The sequence below is a fragment of the Pocillopora verrucosa genome, chromosome 9 (genome assembly GCF_036669915.1).
Source record: "Pocillopora verrucosa isolate sample1 chromosome 9, ASM3666991v2, whole genome shotgun sequence".
Lineage (NCBI taxonomy): Eukaryota > Metazoa > Cnidaria > Anthozoa > Scleractinia > Pocilloporidae > Pocillopora > Pocillopora verrucosa.
The window spans coordinates 9,708,555-9,726,207 of NC_089320.1; the positions used below are offsets into that span (position 1 = coordinate 9,708,555).

Consider the following 17,653-nt stretch of genomic DNA (forward strand, 5'->3'; position numbering starts at 1 on the left):
TTTGCTTTTGCCTTTATTGCGGTGAGCTTTGATGTTCTTCTGTTTCGCTAAACTAATGAATTATGGTTTTCTGCTATTAAAAGCGGTTTTGAATTGAATCATGTCTGAATAACACTTAAATGGATGTCATAATGTATTACGAAAGAAATGGGAAGGAGACGGGTGAAAACTGAGACTGACGCCACTCAATAGACACCGAGGGAGACAGTTAAGAACTGACAGACAAAGAATAACACTTCACCAAAGGCAGTGTTCGTGTCAAAATGGCACCAGAGTCGTTTGGACGACCCTGTAAATTTGTTTCGCCATATTCATACTTTAAACTGTCCCGATCGGATAAGGACCCTTTTGGAATCGGTATTTGTACAGCAATCAAGAAACTTGAGTTGCTTTCAGGCCGGCGCCCTAAGTAAATCTTGCCAAACTTTCCTAAACCACCTTGCTATGTCTAATTTTCATGAGCGGAAATAATCACCCGGAACACTTTGTAAAAAGATTAATTTCCTCGAAATAAAAGTGATTTAAGATCATTAAAGTTCGAGGTAACTTAGTGCAGCAGTGTAACAAACAATAATAATAGATACACAGATACACGAACACGGACTATTTAGAAAGCTTTTACAAGTGCAGTGAAAAAAAAGGTGATTTGAGTTTTATAGAACATGGTGATTTTTTGGGTTCTTTAGATTTGCAGTCTTATGCCTTGTGATTTTAATTTTGCACCTGTGTGCGGAAGTTTGCTATTCCAGCGCATATGTTATCAAATTACAGCTGGTGGACGGTTAGACTTCTTTGCTACGAACAATTCGATAGTTTTTCGCTTAGGTTTTTGAGTCATTAAGAGACAGGAAGTAATACAAAAGTTGGCTAGCTTAAGGGATCTTCCAGGCTCTTGTTCACACAAAGTAAATTTAGCAATATTTCTAGTATAATCTATCCACCACAGAACTACTGAGTGTTTAAAATGGCGAAACCTTTTTAAGTCTCCCCAGGTCAGGTCAACCCCACGCTATCACTTAATCGAGGGGGTGGCTTGGGAAGGATATTACCTGACAAAGTAATAAACTTACTTCACCACTTGAGTCACAACTTGCTCTAGAAATGTGTCCTATAGAACTCCTACTGTTCGCTATTCGATTATCCATCAGGCCCTGGATAACCCTATCCTTGATATAAATCTTTATTCGGCGAATAGCGCAGAGCATTTATGAAAACTAATCCGCTGATAGCAATTTGAGCAACTGGAGCCCAGACGTTGTTCTTTCCTACAGCTACGAAATGGAGATCACTATACACGATAAAAAAAATAGTAAGAAGTCAATGTAAATTTAAGAACCACTTTAGCGCCGTATGGGATAATTTCAGGTAAAAATTGAACAAATGACAATATCCGGCCTGCCACTTGTAAAAAACGAGTGGTAAAACCTTTTAAATTAAAGGAAACTTGTGTTTTAACAATGTTGCTATTAATTGACGGTCGGATCTACCGAGTAAATTACAAATTAGTTATTTTAACCGTTTTAGTGCTTTTAATCTTGAAAAGACGCTTTCGTTTTCCAATGACAGTGTTTGAAGAAGAAAAAAAATAAATAGCACTTGGCAGCTGTGTTTTCACAGGCTGTCCTGAAACAAGCTATTTAATCGGACTGCACGAGTTACTCAAATCATCAGCGTAGTCGAACAAGTTTCGTTACACCCGAGGCCAAACAGAAGATGTTCCAATATAAATTTATCGTCCTTTGTTTCCTCGCTTCTTTTGTTCTATTGGCTTTATGCCTCGAGCAAGAAGCTTTAGTAAGTCAAGAACTGAATCACGAAACCTCTTTCGACCTCAGAGAATTACGGAGAAGAAAGTTTCCTAAGCGAAGCTATAACCAAATGTGTAAAAGACTTCGCTGGGTCAGGTTTCGGAACTGTTCTTCACGTTAAGTTGTATCAGGTAATACACTAACTTATGAGTACATAGCAGTACTTGGTTTTTGAGCTCTAAAAGAAAATTCACGTCGTGTTGTATTTTTAAAGACAATTGATTAGAATGTTTAGCGTTTTCAAATTCCTAGCTGTTTTGTGAAGTCTTACCTCATATCAGCTTGAAAAAGGTGGAAGTATCTCGTGGTGAAATATTTCTAAGGGAGAGGAATGGTAGAGAGATTTCTTACATAGAATCGGTACCTTAATCGATGGCACAGTACTTATCTATGTCGCCCAAGTATAAAATGCGGTTTTATTTTGATATTTCTCTCCACTATATTAGAGCACCCACAGAAATCTGGAAAAAAATTAAAACAAACAAACAAACAGAAGAATAAGAGGCAGTGAAAGATAAATAGATTAATAAATGAGTAGTATCGCGTGATCAAGTCAAGATGTACGGGATTCACGCCGGCGGAGTGCGAATTCGTGGCAAACAGCTTGTGTTTCCTTTGAATGAATGAACTCAGTTTTATTGTTGTAATTACTGGTATTCAATGGAATCGGAAGAGCCATTTCCGATCAGAGTACAATGGCGGATATTGATTGAAATCTAGGAAAATCCGAAGGGAAAATCTTTCATCTGACAAAGAAATGTGTAGGTGGGGGAAACTGTAAAAGGGTTTGTAAAATAAAAAACTGTGCAGTAAACAACACTCTGACGACCACTGAAAGTATTTAGAATTTGTTGCGTGAGTTTTGTCAGTCCTTAATTAACAGCTATAAAATTCTCTCTTCTTTTGCAGGCGTTATTGACCAAGTCGACCAGAGTCCACTAGTCAGTATTCCGGATAATTCTTTGAAAATATTCAAAACTCAAGATTTGCTTAGGTGTCATTGCGAAGAAATTATAAACCTTCGATAAACTTCAAGTAATTACAATTGATGTAGAGAAAATATAATTAGTTTACCTGAAGTTTAGCGAGTGCTGCCGTATTTTTGTTGTTGTTCTTGTGACGAGTTAGCTCAAAATGTCGTTTGCTGTGGAGTGTTAAACTTCGAGAAATTGCAATTGATATAGAAATCAAAATATAATTATTCATATGCAATCTGGAAAACAATAACCCGTGCTGGGAAGTTTTCCTTCTCATTCCATCCAATAGTCGATGTATCGATAAGACTCTTACGTTAAGATTCAGTGGATCAATCTTTGCAAAGATAACAAACAATTCCCATTGCCTACAATGTCCCAGAAGCGAAAGTGCACTGCTCGGGATTCTGATCAAGGCAGAGAGAGAGCCTACGCATGAGTAGGTGTTCCGATCACACGCAATCGCACAAACCTCAATGATATTTAGCTGGCTAGTAGTTGAAAAAATTGAACTCCAAAATTGAGAAAACTTTTGATACGTCGCAAATATTTGTTGTAAGACCACAGTCTGGTCAAAGTTTTCCCTCGTTAGAGAATTTCCAAGCACCTTGGTAATCCGCACAAATTGCTTGATAATTATCAGGGTGGAAAACCGTTACAACACTTTAAATCAGTTATAAAAGAAGAAACCTGAATGAACTAGAGCGAAAAATTTTATCCAAAAAAAAAAGTGGAATTACTCCTGAAACAATGTCATAAAAGAAACTACCCGCTTAGCTCATGCAAGTCCTATTTATCCTTTTTGGATTTGGAAAAGGTCTCTTTACTGAGCTGTATGTTTTCAACTTGTCAGCCCAATGACCTTGGTATGCCTTGTCGCCGACTCGTCGGAAACTGCGGTATCGAGTTAGATTTATACACCCTCAACTTAAGCATAGTTGAAGCCATGATGACCTGAACTTTGACCTTCAAGTTCTTTGGGAGGTCAAGGTTCAAGGAGATACTATAAATCCTCGAAATGGCGCCCAAGCCTCTTGTTTTCCTTTTTTTCTTTTTTCAGCCTCAATGTTTTAATGGAGCGTGGCTTTCAGAATGTTTTGTTTGTTTCCTTGTAAGTTATCGTGTTTTTAGTACCTGAGGTTAAATAAGCAACACTACAGCCTCTTGCTTTACTTGAATGGACTTCAAAAAAACGATTTTGATGACCCCGATATCTTCATCCAAAGTTGTTTTAAAAAACTGTTCCTACAGCACAGAACCACCTTAATTTTAGACAATGTAACGGCTCTCAACCGCATGTGAAAGAATTAATTGAAAAACATGGTTAAAAGATGAATGTTGATATGCTGATTGCAATGCATTGATAAAAAATGGCGGGCACCGAACTCGTTTTTGAGTTACAGGAACATCAAAGAACGATGAAACATGCAACTCTCCATCTTCTATTTGTATCTTGTAGTCCAGACAAATTTGGCAATCCAAAGGAAGTTACATCCTCAACTGCAGTATTTACACGTTCTCGGTTACGTTTGTGGACATTTACCCCTACGGACCCTACGCAAAAATTTTTTTTCGTCCGGAGATTCTCTGGTCTCACTTGAGTGATTTTTAACCGTAGTTTACGGGCATTAGGGAATAAGCTTCTAAAGGCCAACAGCCTATTCTCTCAAGTGTTTGGTTATTAATTTAACTTGTTTTTGGGAATTAAAAGGAATATTGCCTCAAGTTCATCCAGATAATCCGACGGATGTATGACCACTCTCTGATGATTGCGTTCATTCACCAATAGTTTCTACTACTACTTTGAGTGAGTTAGTACTGTTGAGTTCACAGCAAAGTCATCGTTGGTTATCATTAGTTTTGATCAGCGCATACTGACTTTCTCTTCCAGTGGATGTATTTGAAGCAGTTATTTAGAAACCGAGATAACTGCCTTTCCGGTGACGTATTGACGTCTTTCTCCGAGATATCTGAAATATGGAATACGCAATTACTTTCACGTAGGTCAATTATAACGACTGAGAATTCAATGGAAAACACATCTCTTGGTACCTCAGATCGGTTTAAGCTTACGCCCAGGACTCACACCCAGAAAATATTCGCCTTTCGTTATGATTTCACCAAAATTTAACACTTCCTTTCGTGCATTAAGTCGATTTTTCCTAGAGTACCTTAACGGCAATACCTCGAGTCCGCCTTCTTGAACTCTATTTTCTTTGCAAGTTCGTGACCATCGTTTATAAGTTTTATAGTTCCCACTGTTTAAGTTTTACCAGATCTTCGCTGAAACAGTACAACAATTTTGCGAAGAAGTCTTTTAGAAAGAACTGATATTCCGAAGGAGAGCCATGATTTCACTCCTTTGCAGAGTCTAATGTTGTCTCCGCAGAACCCAGTGAGTGCAGGCGGAAAGGAAATGAGCGTGAGATAACCAGTCGAGTGCAGCTTTTCATTTTTCTTTCCGACTCATCTCTCACACGATTTCCTGCATTCTTGATGGCGAAAATACGTCTGAAGCTTTATTGAAACAACAGAAAGCAATGTACATTCTACAATGAAAACTTGATACATTGATCTAATTTTCGTTTTCCCTGATTACATTACGACCTGTAAATCTCTACAATCCAATCACGATCATACCAACATACCACAAGTTCATTTCCACTGTACTTGTAGAAATAACGCACGAGATATCTACAACAATAAGAAATTCGACGTCGAATGGTATATTTACATCAGTAGAAAACGATACAGTCGGTAAGCCAATGATTATGCTACATCTTTCCATCTCTGCAAACAGCTCAAAGCTTATTTTCTAAGAGCACTTTCAGCAATATAATCAGTTTTTGAAGTTACCACTTATTTTTGGGACACTTTCATTTGCAGCAGTTTATAAAAATGATATAAGTCGGTAAGGAGTGTGCCACTTTTTTGTTCTTACCACATTTTGACGTCATCTGTGATCTATTACTGAACAAACGCACTGCAACTTGGAATCTATTTGTTTTATGTAATAAAGAATTAAAAACGTTTTAATGATGACGTCATCTATACGTCTCTCCTCCAATAGATCATAAGTGAGAACCAATCAGAATGCGTGTATAACTGAGCTTATTATATAAAACTACATGTATCCGTGTAATGTACAATACCGCTATGGAAATGTGATCCAGAACTTAAAATATTGGGAGGCTCCAACAGAACCCTATGCTGAGTAATTAGAACTGTGGTCCTTGGCTCCAGCCAACCCATATTTGAACAAAACTCCTTTTCATGAAAATATGTCTAAATAACAAAATATTACAGTCAAAGTCCATACAGCGATACATTGCATCTCAAGCCAATTTTAAGATATTTACAGCATGTGGACGCTTGATAATTTTCAGTGTACTTGGAAGACATAAATATTTATATTCAATTAAATATCAGTCACACTTACTTAAAGCTTCAAAATCATTCTGGAGACAAGAGTTTGTCTAGAACATGGTCACTCATTGAAAACCAGAATTTCAAGGTAAAATGTTTGTGCATCAGTGCAAACTCTGAATGAGAAACACACTGCATATAAATTATTGTCTTTGTTTCAAAAGCTCAAAGTAAACTTTGATTTTGGGCAGTTCAGAATCAGTTACATCATGTACAGTTTACATCCTAAATATGCCACAGACAAGTGCAACATTTGACAGGTTCATAGCAAACACCACGTCTCTCTCGTCGGTTGAGAACAGAGTCAGGCCAAAGGTAGTTTACCAACCAGAATGGCAGCATGATGATGAGAAATCCTACCAAAAAGTACAAGTAAAACACTTCATTCAGTTTAAATTATGACAAGATAGCTGTCTGCATTATTATGCTCTCTCAAGTGGGGCACTTTGAAATGTTACTCATCAGATGTGCCTTGTGGCTGAGCAATGCATCTCTGCAGGCAACAATTTAAAACCTATTTTGTATATCACCTCTTTTCAATGAGCTTAATCTAATTGGCCCCACCTTTGTAACTATATTTTTTATAAAAACAAATCTGCTGTTGTCACCTCTGCCAGAATAAACAGACATTCAATCAAGTCAATAATTCTGGTAGCCTTCAATTCTTCCCCCAACCTGTTTCAGTCAAAGCATTTTTAATTAAAAATAAGACACCATACAGGGGCTAATTAGAGTTAGTCCACCCAAAGACTTGATGTGCAAAATAAAACCATAAATGTACAAGTATATTTTCATTTGCCTACCAGTTGAAAGAACTGAGAATATTCCTAATGAAAGACACAAATAATACAACTCAGGTGAAAACTCCTTCTGAAAAACAAACAGATTAAATCCACATTGGTAATAATAACATACAGTTCTAGGATGTGTAATATAAACAATAATTAATATGACACAATGATTCATCCAAATCCAAAAGGATGCATGTATATAAAGCCTTGTAAATTGCTACAATTTCCACCCTAAAAAATTTTTTCCTCCTTGCCACTGCACACTTAAATGATAACAAGTAAACCAACTTGGAACTAAATGCTGCATGGTGAATGTATATTCTCCTCATTTGACTTCCTTATTAAAATATATTTATAAGCAAAAGATTACTTATAAGGTAAAAACTTTGGGTTAAAAGTCAAAATTTCTTCTGATTTCAATACTCACACAATCTAATGTGGCTAAAGTTGAGGCAAACAGGACCATGCCAAGGATTAGAGAACCAAATCCAAAGAAATGAAAGGCAATTTTAAGCTGCCAAGGAACTGGTTCCATTATGGCAAAGAGAAATGTGAAGGCTGAAAAACATAAATAAGTATCAAACACTAAAAAACGTTACACTGTCTTCTGTATTATATTTAGTTTAAACAACTAACATTATATATGAAATAAAGTCATAATTTGACTTGTGGATGGTTTCAAGTAACAAACTGATCTTATCTGCAGTTAAATGATTTAATATCCAGTATATAATATTGGTGATTAGATATGTTTGTGGGGCAAAAGATCAGATGAAACATTGTCTCGCTCACAACATAAGACTTGTAGTTCAGATGATAATAAACCTCAAGTGGGAAGCAGAAGACATGGAAGAAAAATTCTAGTTTGCTCATCCTTTTTCTACAGTTTCTGCAGCTACAAGTTCTTTCATTCATATCATTTTTTAAATTTGAACTAGAGAAATTACCCTTTGCATGTAACTCTTGAATCCTCATCTCTTTCATACTGAAATAATCTGACTCAAATCATTCTCAAAAGGACAAACTAGATAATCGCTTTTAATCTACACCTTTTGTGAATATACCAAAAGGTTTGACATTTCCTCACCTATCATAGCAAATGTGAAAACAATTCCTGCTACAGTGATGTTTAACAGAGGCTCATCACAGAATCCATTACCAGTTTGCTCTCTACCATGATGCAAAAAAAATATTTACATCAACCAGAAGACAGATTATCAGCACCATAAGTAAAGTGAATAAACTGATTTTAAAAATGAATGCACAATTAGTCATTATCAATCTCAACAGGGCTTGCATCTTGACATTCAGAGACAACAAGGTACATGAAACACTGTACAAAATGATAATTTTGAAGTTGTAAGTAAGTTGAGATGAACAATAAGTCCAAAATTTAGTTTACATAGTACCAGGATAAGCTGATAATGTTGCTCTACTTTTGTCATTTGCCCTGTCATGCACATGTATGTTACAAAGCTGTGCATCCAGTAACACAGTGTTTACCAAATGTTCATGAAAGATACAGATATAAGAAGGTAATAATCAGTTGTAATTTTTTTTTGCCACACTGTATTTCTCTGACCACAGGAAGACTTTTAAAACATTTGCCATGGCCAAGAGATAAACGTGCACTTAAAAGTCATATTTTGCATGACATGTCAAATGTCCATCATCTTTCTTTATTCAAATAATAGGCATGAACTACTATTGCATTGTAAGACAGACAATTTCCAAATAACAGAAAATTAGTGACAAACTATACCAGTAACAATGATGAGCACATAGCAGATGATTAACTCAGAACTTTGTGTGAGTCTGATACTTACACTTGAACCACATAAAGCTGTGGTATAATAAATGAAAGAGCAAAAAGTATCACAGTGATTCTCCTGTTGAGAGAGGAAGTAGTTTTGATCATAATTTAGTCAAATATTTTAACCATGATTCATTCAATATTCAAATTATTTTAATTACCGAGTTTGTTTTAAAGGTGCACATGCTCTTGTCAGTCAGGGATTAACTGACTACTACACCTTTTTGTCTTCATATTTCCCACAATAAATAACTCAAGACACAGCTGCTCTTTTAATGGGGAAACAAAAGACATGTCAGACATTTCTCCTAACTTCTTGAGCACTAAATGGTTCATAATAGAACAGAGCATGCCTCTTTATCTGGGAAATGATATTAGGTAATATTTCTCAACCAAACTTTATTTTCCAAACAAATAAATGTGGGTCATTGGTCATCAACTTATGAACCCCACACTTGACTGGGACTCTATGCGATGCCTAACCTTGTCAGCACTAACTATTTTCAATGATTGACTCTGGAAAGCTGGTCTACTAATAAAGAACAGATTCCCCTCCACAGGTGTCAACTAAAACCAGCACCATACAAACGACTTTTTCTCCTCATTGACACCACAATTGAATGGAACATAACAACCTAACTTAAGGAGTAATCGAAACTGACCAATCACTACACTGCTTGAGTCTTATAACCAATAACATCACAGCTGAACTGACCAATCAGTTTACACCAACTACAATCAGTATATTTGACTGACAAGACTCTTTACATTACTCTGATGATTAATTTTGATCTGGTCGTCCAAATATCAGTCACTTCTACTGACAACAGTCCTTCTCAGGACTACACTCACCACACTCACCCAGGCAATCAGAATATACTGTCACATGTTACTCCTGGGTTCAAACCATTAACTGAAAAAAGTGTGGCTTGATTGTGCAGTCATTATTACAGATATTGTTAGAGACAGACAGACCATGCTTGATGTTTTCAGTGGTATTTCAGAGATTAACAATTAACATATCTCATATATTTTCAGAAGCTTAAATTTTAAGCATGCTACAAGGAAGTACTATATTGCACTTTAAAAACTGTTAATGCCTTTGTCATGGACCAATCAGGAGTGAGATATCTTGCTGAGTATATAAATGTAATAAGTTTTTTAGGAGCATGCATTTACTCGTCATCAAGCTTATTATAACATATGTACACCTACAGGCATGTATCTATGACATTTTTCTTTGAAGTGTCGCAACGTTTGGACTCCCTAAAAGCTTGGATAGGACAAAATTCATGATTTTTCCGCAGGATGTGTGATCAGCCAGCTAAGTGCAAGGTCTTCGTGCCATTGCACAGCTTGACTTCGGTTTTAACTTAAAAGACGAGCTATCGAGTGTAACTACTGCCATAAGATGTCAAAAAAAAATGATCCCTCAGTTCCTTATTACTTACACTTTTCCTCGCGCGTCTTTAGGAAACCACCTTGTAAAATGGTAAGCACAATGAGCCACAAAGTAATACCACATTTTCCACTGACGTATTTGATCTGTCGTCTGACTTGAATGGCTCAAGCTGAAGATTGATCTACAGATTGCTTCTTTGATCAAAATGTCGACAAATCCTGCATTTCTGACTACAGAAAGCGTATGTGTTGCATGTATAGAACTTGCATGTATAATATATATTTCTCACACAATCGCGCTAAAATATTTTGGTTGCATAGGAATTATTTACGTCCTCTTAGAAACAAAACAATCCCGGAATTTTACCACCGTGTTGTGTCCCACAATTCCTCACGTTACTATTCTAATGTTTCTTTTGATTGGCGTACGAGGTAATGTTTGACTTCTCGAATAATTTTCAGGCCACAGACACGAACATGCAAATTTAATTCTGGGGAGATAACTTTTCGCAGACTAAGCTCGAGACGAGACCTTTTTTATGAGACCTATTTTAGAAAGTTTATGCTTCCAAGTCGTTTGTTTTCCCTGAGAATTAGAGGACTGGGTTCTAGATACCTGTGCTCATCCAACATGGCGAATTTGAAGGGTAGCGCTCTGCTTATTTTGGCCGAAGGTGCAGAAGAAATGGAAGCTGTCATTACTGCGGATGTTCTTCGACGCGGAAAAGTGAGCCATCGAGCTTTGAACTTTGTTGGTTTATTTAAACCATTTTGGCGACAATTTCGAAAATTCCCGGGCTAAGGGATCCTGGGGTGAGGCTGGGAGGTAGTGATTTATAGAACTGTTAAGTGAAGCAACGATTCCGATATTGTTGCATTTGCAGCTGTTATGACAGAAGTATAAGAACTGAAGAAGAGGCTAGTTCGTTATTAAATTAGACTTTTTGAAGTCAAATTTTTATGTGACAACTACCACACCTCTAGTTGAGACACTTTCCCAGAGCAACGTCCAAGGTGTTAATTTACCCCTCTTCCCCTTCCAACTTTGTTAATTACCAATGTGTCTATGCCATCTTGCAGGCCAACATTAAGAGAGGCTGAGGAGGTAGTAGGTGTCCTAACAAATGTGTCTGGGTGTGTAGCTTGGGAATTTCAGAAGTAACCAAATCTCTGGTGTTAACAGCAAGTTCTGTATGGTTTTCCAAATCCTTTTTCAGACCACCAGGCCTCTCAAGTTTGTACCCTTTGTCAGACCATTAGGACAGTGTAGTTGTCAAGAATTTGTTGAATTTGCCCTTATGTTCAGCACAGATACAAGAACCATACATGTAAAAACATAGTTGTTGTGACAAATCTTTCTCTATTAATACGTACTAGTTAATATCCAAAACTTGTTCCTCATGCCCAATAGAGCAGCTTCAACAGTTTAAGTAGAAACTGATAGCCTTGACTATAAGCCTCACCCACATATGTTATTTACATCTTAGATTTCCTTGCTGTTTTCTGGAAATGTGAGACAGTGAATACAGAGTTAATTTAAAATAATGTTTTTACTGTTTGATTTAAGTCCAGCAGAGGTGAGGTGAAGATTACTTTAAGAACCCAAAGTTTTATTAAAAATCAATTGTTAGATGACATGAAAAACAGAATGAAAGCAGCACTTAGCTGTTTCTCAAAGTCCTCTTCGAGAAGAAATGAAGTTACACAATTTATATTGGAAAAAACAATGTCTTATGCAGGTTAAAACAGTAATTGGAGGTCTGACTGGTGCAGATTCAGTTGTTTGCAGTCGCTCTGTGGTTATTAAACCAGACATGAGTCTGGAGGATGCAGTTAAACAGGTATAAATGTTAGCTTTAATGTTTTTGTAAGTTGTTATTGTCATTGTATTGGGATAACTTTGAAAGAGATCAAATGAAAAGAGAAATGAAAGAAATTAGGAAAAACTATCCGAACCCTCAGTAGGTAGGCAGGGTACTAATTTTAAGACATGGTTTGATGCTTCTCTGGTTTAAAGATTTAGTAACCTAGAAGTTACAATTCATAGACCCAACATTTCAACACTCCTGTCTAGTGCCTTCATCAGGGGTGATCTGATGCTATTTATTCTATTCCTTGCAATGACTGTGATCATGATACGTTTGAGAGAGCATCAAAAAGCGGTCTTCTTTTGCAGAAAAATGAAAATTCAGCTTTGTTGGAGTACACATATCAAACCAACCATACAATTGGGTGGGATAGGTCTAAAGTTATCACCACTAATTATTGATGTTACCACCAGCACCTTTGCTTGAAAGCCTGACATATCAACTCCAACCATGCTCTGATAAATCATGATGAGGGTGGCTCACTACCTGATACCTATTTACACCTTGTCAGATAAAAGGGCAGCTAATTAGTGAGCTTATAAAAGGACCTCTTGTTGCAGCAATTAGATGACCCCTTATGAAGGCACTAGAAAGGAGTGTCGAAACATTGGGTCTATGAATTGTAATTTCTTGGTTACATTCATCAAATCTTTAAACTGTAGTGGCATCAAATTTTGTCTGATTATCCACCTGGTTGCCATGTGAAATTTAATATATCGAACCAATAATTGTTGTACAGCCTTCTTATCCATAGGTTGTCCGAGAACTTTGAAGGAAGAAGCTTTTTATTTGGAGGGGCCGGATGGCTGGTTTACCATCTGTTACTTATGAATTAGGAAAACTAACAGTTAGGAGAATGCAGCCAAGCCACAAAGTACACAGTTAATATCACCAGCTGCCAGTTATTTTTTGCAACATTTTCCAACCTTGTATATCAAGAGTTTTTTGATACTCTCACTAGATTTTGCTCATCAAATGATATAAGATGTAATTCACTGAATGTGACAAATGATCATCAGTCAACATAGAGACTTGCAATGGCCTAACCAGTGTTTTGCTAACCTATATTGTATTAACCCTGTTAGGGTCCATTTGATGCTGTAATTCTGCCTGGAGGACTAGGAGGATCTAACAATCTGGCGAAGGTACTCATACATTCATCTCTTTAGCATTGCATATACAGAATGTTTAAATGATAGTTATCTCCTTTATTCTTGTCATGATCAAATGATATTGGAGGTATAGCCATTGCAACAGATTGATACTGATACTTTAATGAAGAAATGTAAAATGGTTTCCGTGTTTACATAGCTTGATGTAAACACACAGGAGGTTGGGAGAACACAAAATAAGCGTAGGAAACCACAACGCGAAGCGGAGTGGTTTCCAGCTTATCAAGTGTTCTCCCAACCTCCCAAGTGTTTACATCAGGCTATGTAAACACAGAAACCATTTTACATTTCTTTTATAAAATAACTAATGAAAGAGGAATGAAAACCGTGTTTATATATGCTCATGTAAAATGCCAATGCCAATGCCAATGCCAATGCCAATGCCAATGCCAAATGCCAATGCTAATGCCAATGCCATGCCAATCAGAGCGCGCATACTATTTGAATTATTTTATAATGTTAGATAATAGTCCATACATTTGATGTAAAATCAGGGTCATTCCTGTCCTTCAGAGTGTAACATGTTGGAATACAAATATTTATGAAAAAATATCTTGAGCAATAAATTGGACTATGTGTTGACCACACTATGGGAAGTAACAGGATTTATATTTTACCTAATACTTTGAGTATTTGTAAAAGAATAAATGCTTAGTGAAGTGATCATTTTCAGACATTTCTTGGCCTTCAATGAATTATTTCAAGAATCATGATTTGAAAGCTATAGCTGTGTACAGTTTTTGATTCTGGAGGTTGTCCTGTTCAGAAGGAAAACTGAATAAGCAAGAAGCATCCTTTCTCTAATGGGCTCTGGCTCCCCTAAATAAACACCCACCCCCTAGGCCATAATTTCTCACAAGAGCCCCCTCAAATGACCACCCTCTGTTCCTCCCTTACTTTTTGAAATAGTAAGGATACAAGGAAAACCTGTCTCTATTGCCAATTGATTTATAACTTTTTAACCTTTAATACAGCAGAGTCAGTGGAGAAGAATGGTTTTATTTCTGTTCCAGTCATTTCTATGTCCATGTGCTTGTAGAGTTTCCTTATTTGGGTTATTAGTTCTTGTGATTTTTGTCCTATCACTGTGCTAGCTAAATAAGCACCTGCTTGATTTAGAGCCCTCCTACAGAAATATGGTATTTTCACCTGTTAGGTGTTTGGTTGGTTGTGTTAAATCACATTTAGATACTTTCAATTTGATCAATATTACTTGGATTACATATTAAACAGCATTTGTATAGCTTAGAGGGAATAACCCCCCACTTGAGTGCCATGCATATACACTGTAATCATCAGGTAATGATGATCTTGTTTGGTAGTCTTCTAAAGTTAAAGAAATCCTTCAAGATCAGGAACAAAGTGGAAGAATTATTGGAGCCATATGTGCAGGTAATTTTTATCAAAACAATCAACAGGATGGGTATAAACAGGAACCCATTACCCGGAGCCACCATACCAATTGTACCCTTGAGTCAACCCTGTCCTGTATCTTTTTATTTTTAGAGCTGAGATACATGGGGGGGGTGCTTTAATTTCCTGCGAAAACATGCTGATGTTCGCACTACACCCTAAAAAAATGATTGGCTAGTATGTAAACACCCATGAAAAACCCCATGGGAGGTGCTTCTAAAAATTAAAAGATATGGGACAGGGTTGACTCAGAAGGTAAGTATGGAAGATGGAAGCTCCTGGATAATGGGCTCCTGGTATAAATAAATGCATAAACATGGCTTACTACCCCAAAAATATGTAAATCAAGAAATTTAAAAGAACTTTTCACTTTTCTGTGTGAGTAAAGATGCTATGGCCTAAATTGGTTACTGGCAGCACTGCAATGCTACTTCCTCTTCTTCTTCCCCCCCCCCCTTCCATCCAAGGTACAGCAAACTGCCTATTGGGAAAGGCAAACAAAATGTCAGGGGGAGCAGCTTGCAATAGATTAGGAGTAGCCGTACTCCTTGTCACCTCATGCCACAGAAACTAGGACAAACTCCAGCTTCTTGAGGGTCATCAGGGTCTAAAGCAGACTTTACCTTTTTTTTTTTGTTTACCACCCCCCCCCCCCACCCCTTCCAAAATAAGTAATCTCAGACAATTAAAAAAGTATGTGGAGTAAAAACTCCAGGTAAACTATGTTGTATTTGCCTCTTCAGCTCCAACAGTTCTTCATGCCCATGGAATTGGAAAAGGGAAGACTGTAACATCACATCCATCTGTGAAAGATAAATTGGACGGTAAATAATTCATTTATTAGTGCTAGTTACTAGTAATATGCAATGTATACCAGGTTATGTATAAAAGTGCAGCTGGTGTTTTTCAATTTAAGACAAGGAAAAAATTAAAATACAACATGTGCACACGTAATCATAAGTCTTGTTATTCAGGTATGACAAACTCACTTGTAACTTCTCAATTGGTTTTTCACACTGTTAAAAATGACTAATGAAGTCGTCATTTGATTTGTCAGGTTATAGCTACTCTGAAGACCGGGTGGTCAGAGATGGAAACTTGGTAACTAGTAGAGGACCAGGAACAGCCTTTGAGTTCGGCATTGAACTTGTCCGTGCAGTGCGAGGTGATGATGGTGTAGCTGAAAAACTGGCAGGCCCCATGCTGATTAAGTAGTGTAACTACTGAGTCCCCTGGAAGAAATAATTGTGTTTTGCGTAAGGCTTGATTTCAATGTTGTGGATTAATTAATTTCGAAATTTATAAGTTATCAAGTATTCCCTCTTTACTGTAACTCTTGGAAATATCACAACAATGACAGGGGTTGCCGGCGGCTTATTGCTGCTTATGAGACCTATTACCGCCGTAATGTTAACCTACGAGCAATTTTGTGACTTTCATGCCGGGGTAACTAAAACATCTAACTGCTGATTAATGATTATCAAATAGGTAGATCACGAACCGTGGGAGAAACAATAAAGAGATGTGACTGAAGTTTGGTTTTGCACCGTATTATTTGAGAGATTTTTGTCATTAATTGTTATTTTTATGAAAGCAGAGACCTCTCATTTCATTATTTTTGGACTGATGAATAAAAGAGTTATGAACCTGGAGAGTTATTTAGGGTGCACCTCTTTCCATCTACATTATGAATAGTTTGTGCAAAAAAAGTGTTGTGTCACAATTAACAAGGATTTTTTTTAATATTAAAAAATGTATAGCTGTTTTGGCAGGGCGAAAATGTGGCCGTTATAACCAGATGGCCAAAAGGCGGGTTTCCTCTGCAGGTGAAACATCTTGAAAAATCAAAATCCCTTTATATTTTGTCAGAGTATACAGTCTACCTTTTAGCAGCTCAAAAAAACGTGGTAGGATTTTTTTCCTTGTACTATTTCAAATATTATTAACCGCAAAACTTAGAAACGTCACAAGCTTAATTGTGTCCAAGGCCTCTTATGACTACGTAATCTTGCCTTCCAATGAAATTCTCCTTTTCGAATGTGCATCATAAAAACATCCGTTTAGGCTTACATTATTGCTTGAGGTTTATCGAAGTACGTTTACTGAGAAGTGTTGCCTTTTCTTTCATCATTTTATTAACAATGTAGCGACAAAAACAACACACACGGAGTTGCTAAACACTCCATTGTTAGTAAGCAAAATAATTTGTTTTAATAATTTTTTACAACAGAAAAATTGCAGCAAACTTATTTGTGATTCAAGTGATATCGAGGGACCGCAAATATATCTCCATTGTCTTCGATTTTCTTTCTCACGAAACAAATTGTTGTTGTTTTTTTATCTGTGCGGATTAGCTTCATGGTTAAAAATCGTATTTGGATCTCTGGCTCTTGCTAACATGGGATGTTGACGTCCGAAAAATTTGTTTTAATTATATTCTCATCCCCTCCTATCTCACAAAGGTTAACCCTCGTGAAACCAGCAGTCGTTTTTCAATTTTGTTCCAAAATTTTATCAGAACCACATTCATGACTCGTGTATCGCCCGCTATACGAATTTTTGGTGTCAGGAAGTTGAACAAAGGAATGGTTGCTAAAAAAAAGTGCACCGATCAAAGAATTTTAATACGCAAATCTCAGCAGTTCCCGAAGCCCTTCTTTGAAACGAAGACTAAAATCTAACACCACTGTCAGCTTAATGTGAGATTTTCCAAGGAAAGAAAAATGAGAGAAATTGATTTCAGTTAAGGCAAACAGATTACACGCTGTTGTACGTGACGTCAAGATGTGATACCCGAGGCGCAACCGAGTGTGTCATTGATTTTCTTCCCACTTTTGATATCTTCTGTTTTCTTTTAAGGAACAGACTTACTGCAACTTAGAATATATTTTTTATACAATAAAGAAGCAGAAAAATTTGGTAATTGTAACGTCATCTTAGCGTCTATCCTCCCATAGATCATAAGTAAGAATTAATTAAATGTATGT

General features: G+C 36.8%; 2 protein-coding genes across 4 annotated transcripts; one reads left to right on the top strand and one right to left on the bottom strand.

The window, feature by feature from the left end:
• Positions 1-5,272: 5,272 nt before the first annotated feature.
• LOC131796900 (uncharacterized) lies at positions 5,273-10,607 on the bottom strand. 2 transcript variants are annotated; one of them, XM_059114515.2, is made up of 6 exons: positions 10,264-10,607; positions 8,826-8,888; positions 8,087-8,169; positions 7,427-7,557; positions 7,012-7,075; positions 5,273-6,564 (listed from the first exon to the last, which is right to left on the bottom strand). In XM_059114515.2, the coding sequence occupies exons 1-6, from the start codon at positions 10,335-10,337 to the stop codon at positions 6,434-6,436; spliced, it is 546 nt and encodes a 181-aa protein (XP_058970498.1). In that variant the 5' UTR covers positions 10,338-10,607; the 3' UTR covers positions 5,273-6,433. The 2 variants fall into 2 exon arrangements, with proteins under 2 accessions (XP_058970498.1, XP_058970497.1); XM_059114514.2 differs by having other exon boundaries at positions 7,012-7,078; positions 10,264-10,596.
• Positions 10,608-10,641: 34 nt separating this feature from the next.
• Positions 10,642-16,199, top strand: LOC131796898 (protein/nucleic acid deglycase DJ-1-like). Of its 2 annotated transcripts, XM_059114510.2 has the most exons (7): positions 10,642-10,940; positions 11,431-11,541; positions 11,953-12,054; positions 13,167-13,226; positions 14,576-14,645; positions 15,410-15,490; positions 15,724-16,199. In XM_059114510.2, the coding sequence occupies exons 1-7, from the start codon at positions 10,776-10,778 to the stop codon at positions 15,879-15,881; spliced, it is 747 nt and encodes a 248-aa protein (XP_058970493.2). In that variant the 5' UTR covers positions 10,642-10,775; the 3' UTR covers positions 15,882-16,199. The 2 variants fall into 2 exon arrangements, with proteins under 2 accessions (XP_058970493.2, XP_058970494.2); XM_059114511.2 differs by lacking the exon at positions 11,431-11,541.
• The last annotated feature ends 1,454 nt before the right edge of the window (positions 16,200-17,653 follow it).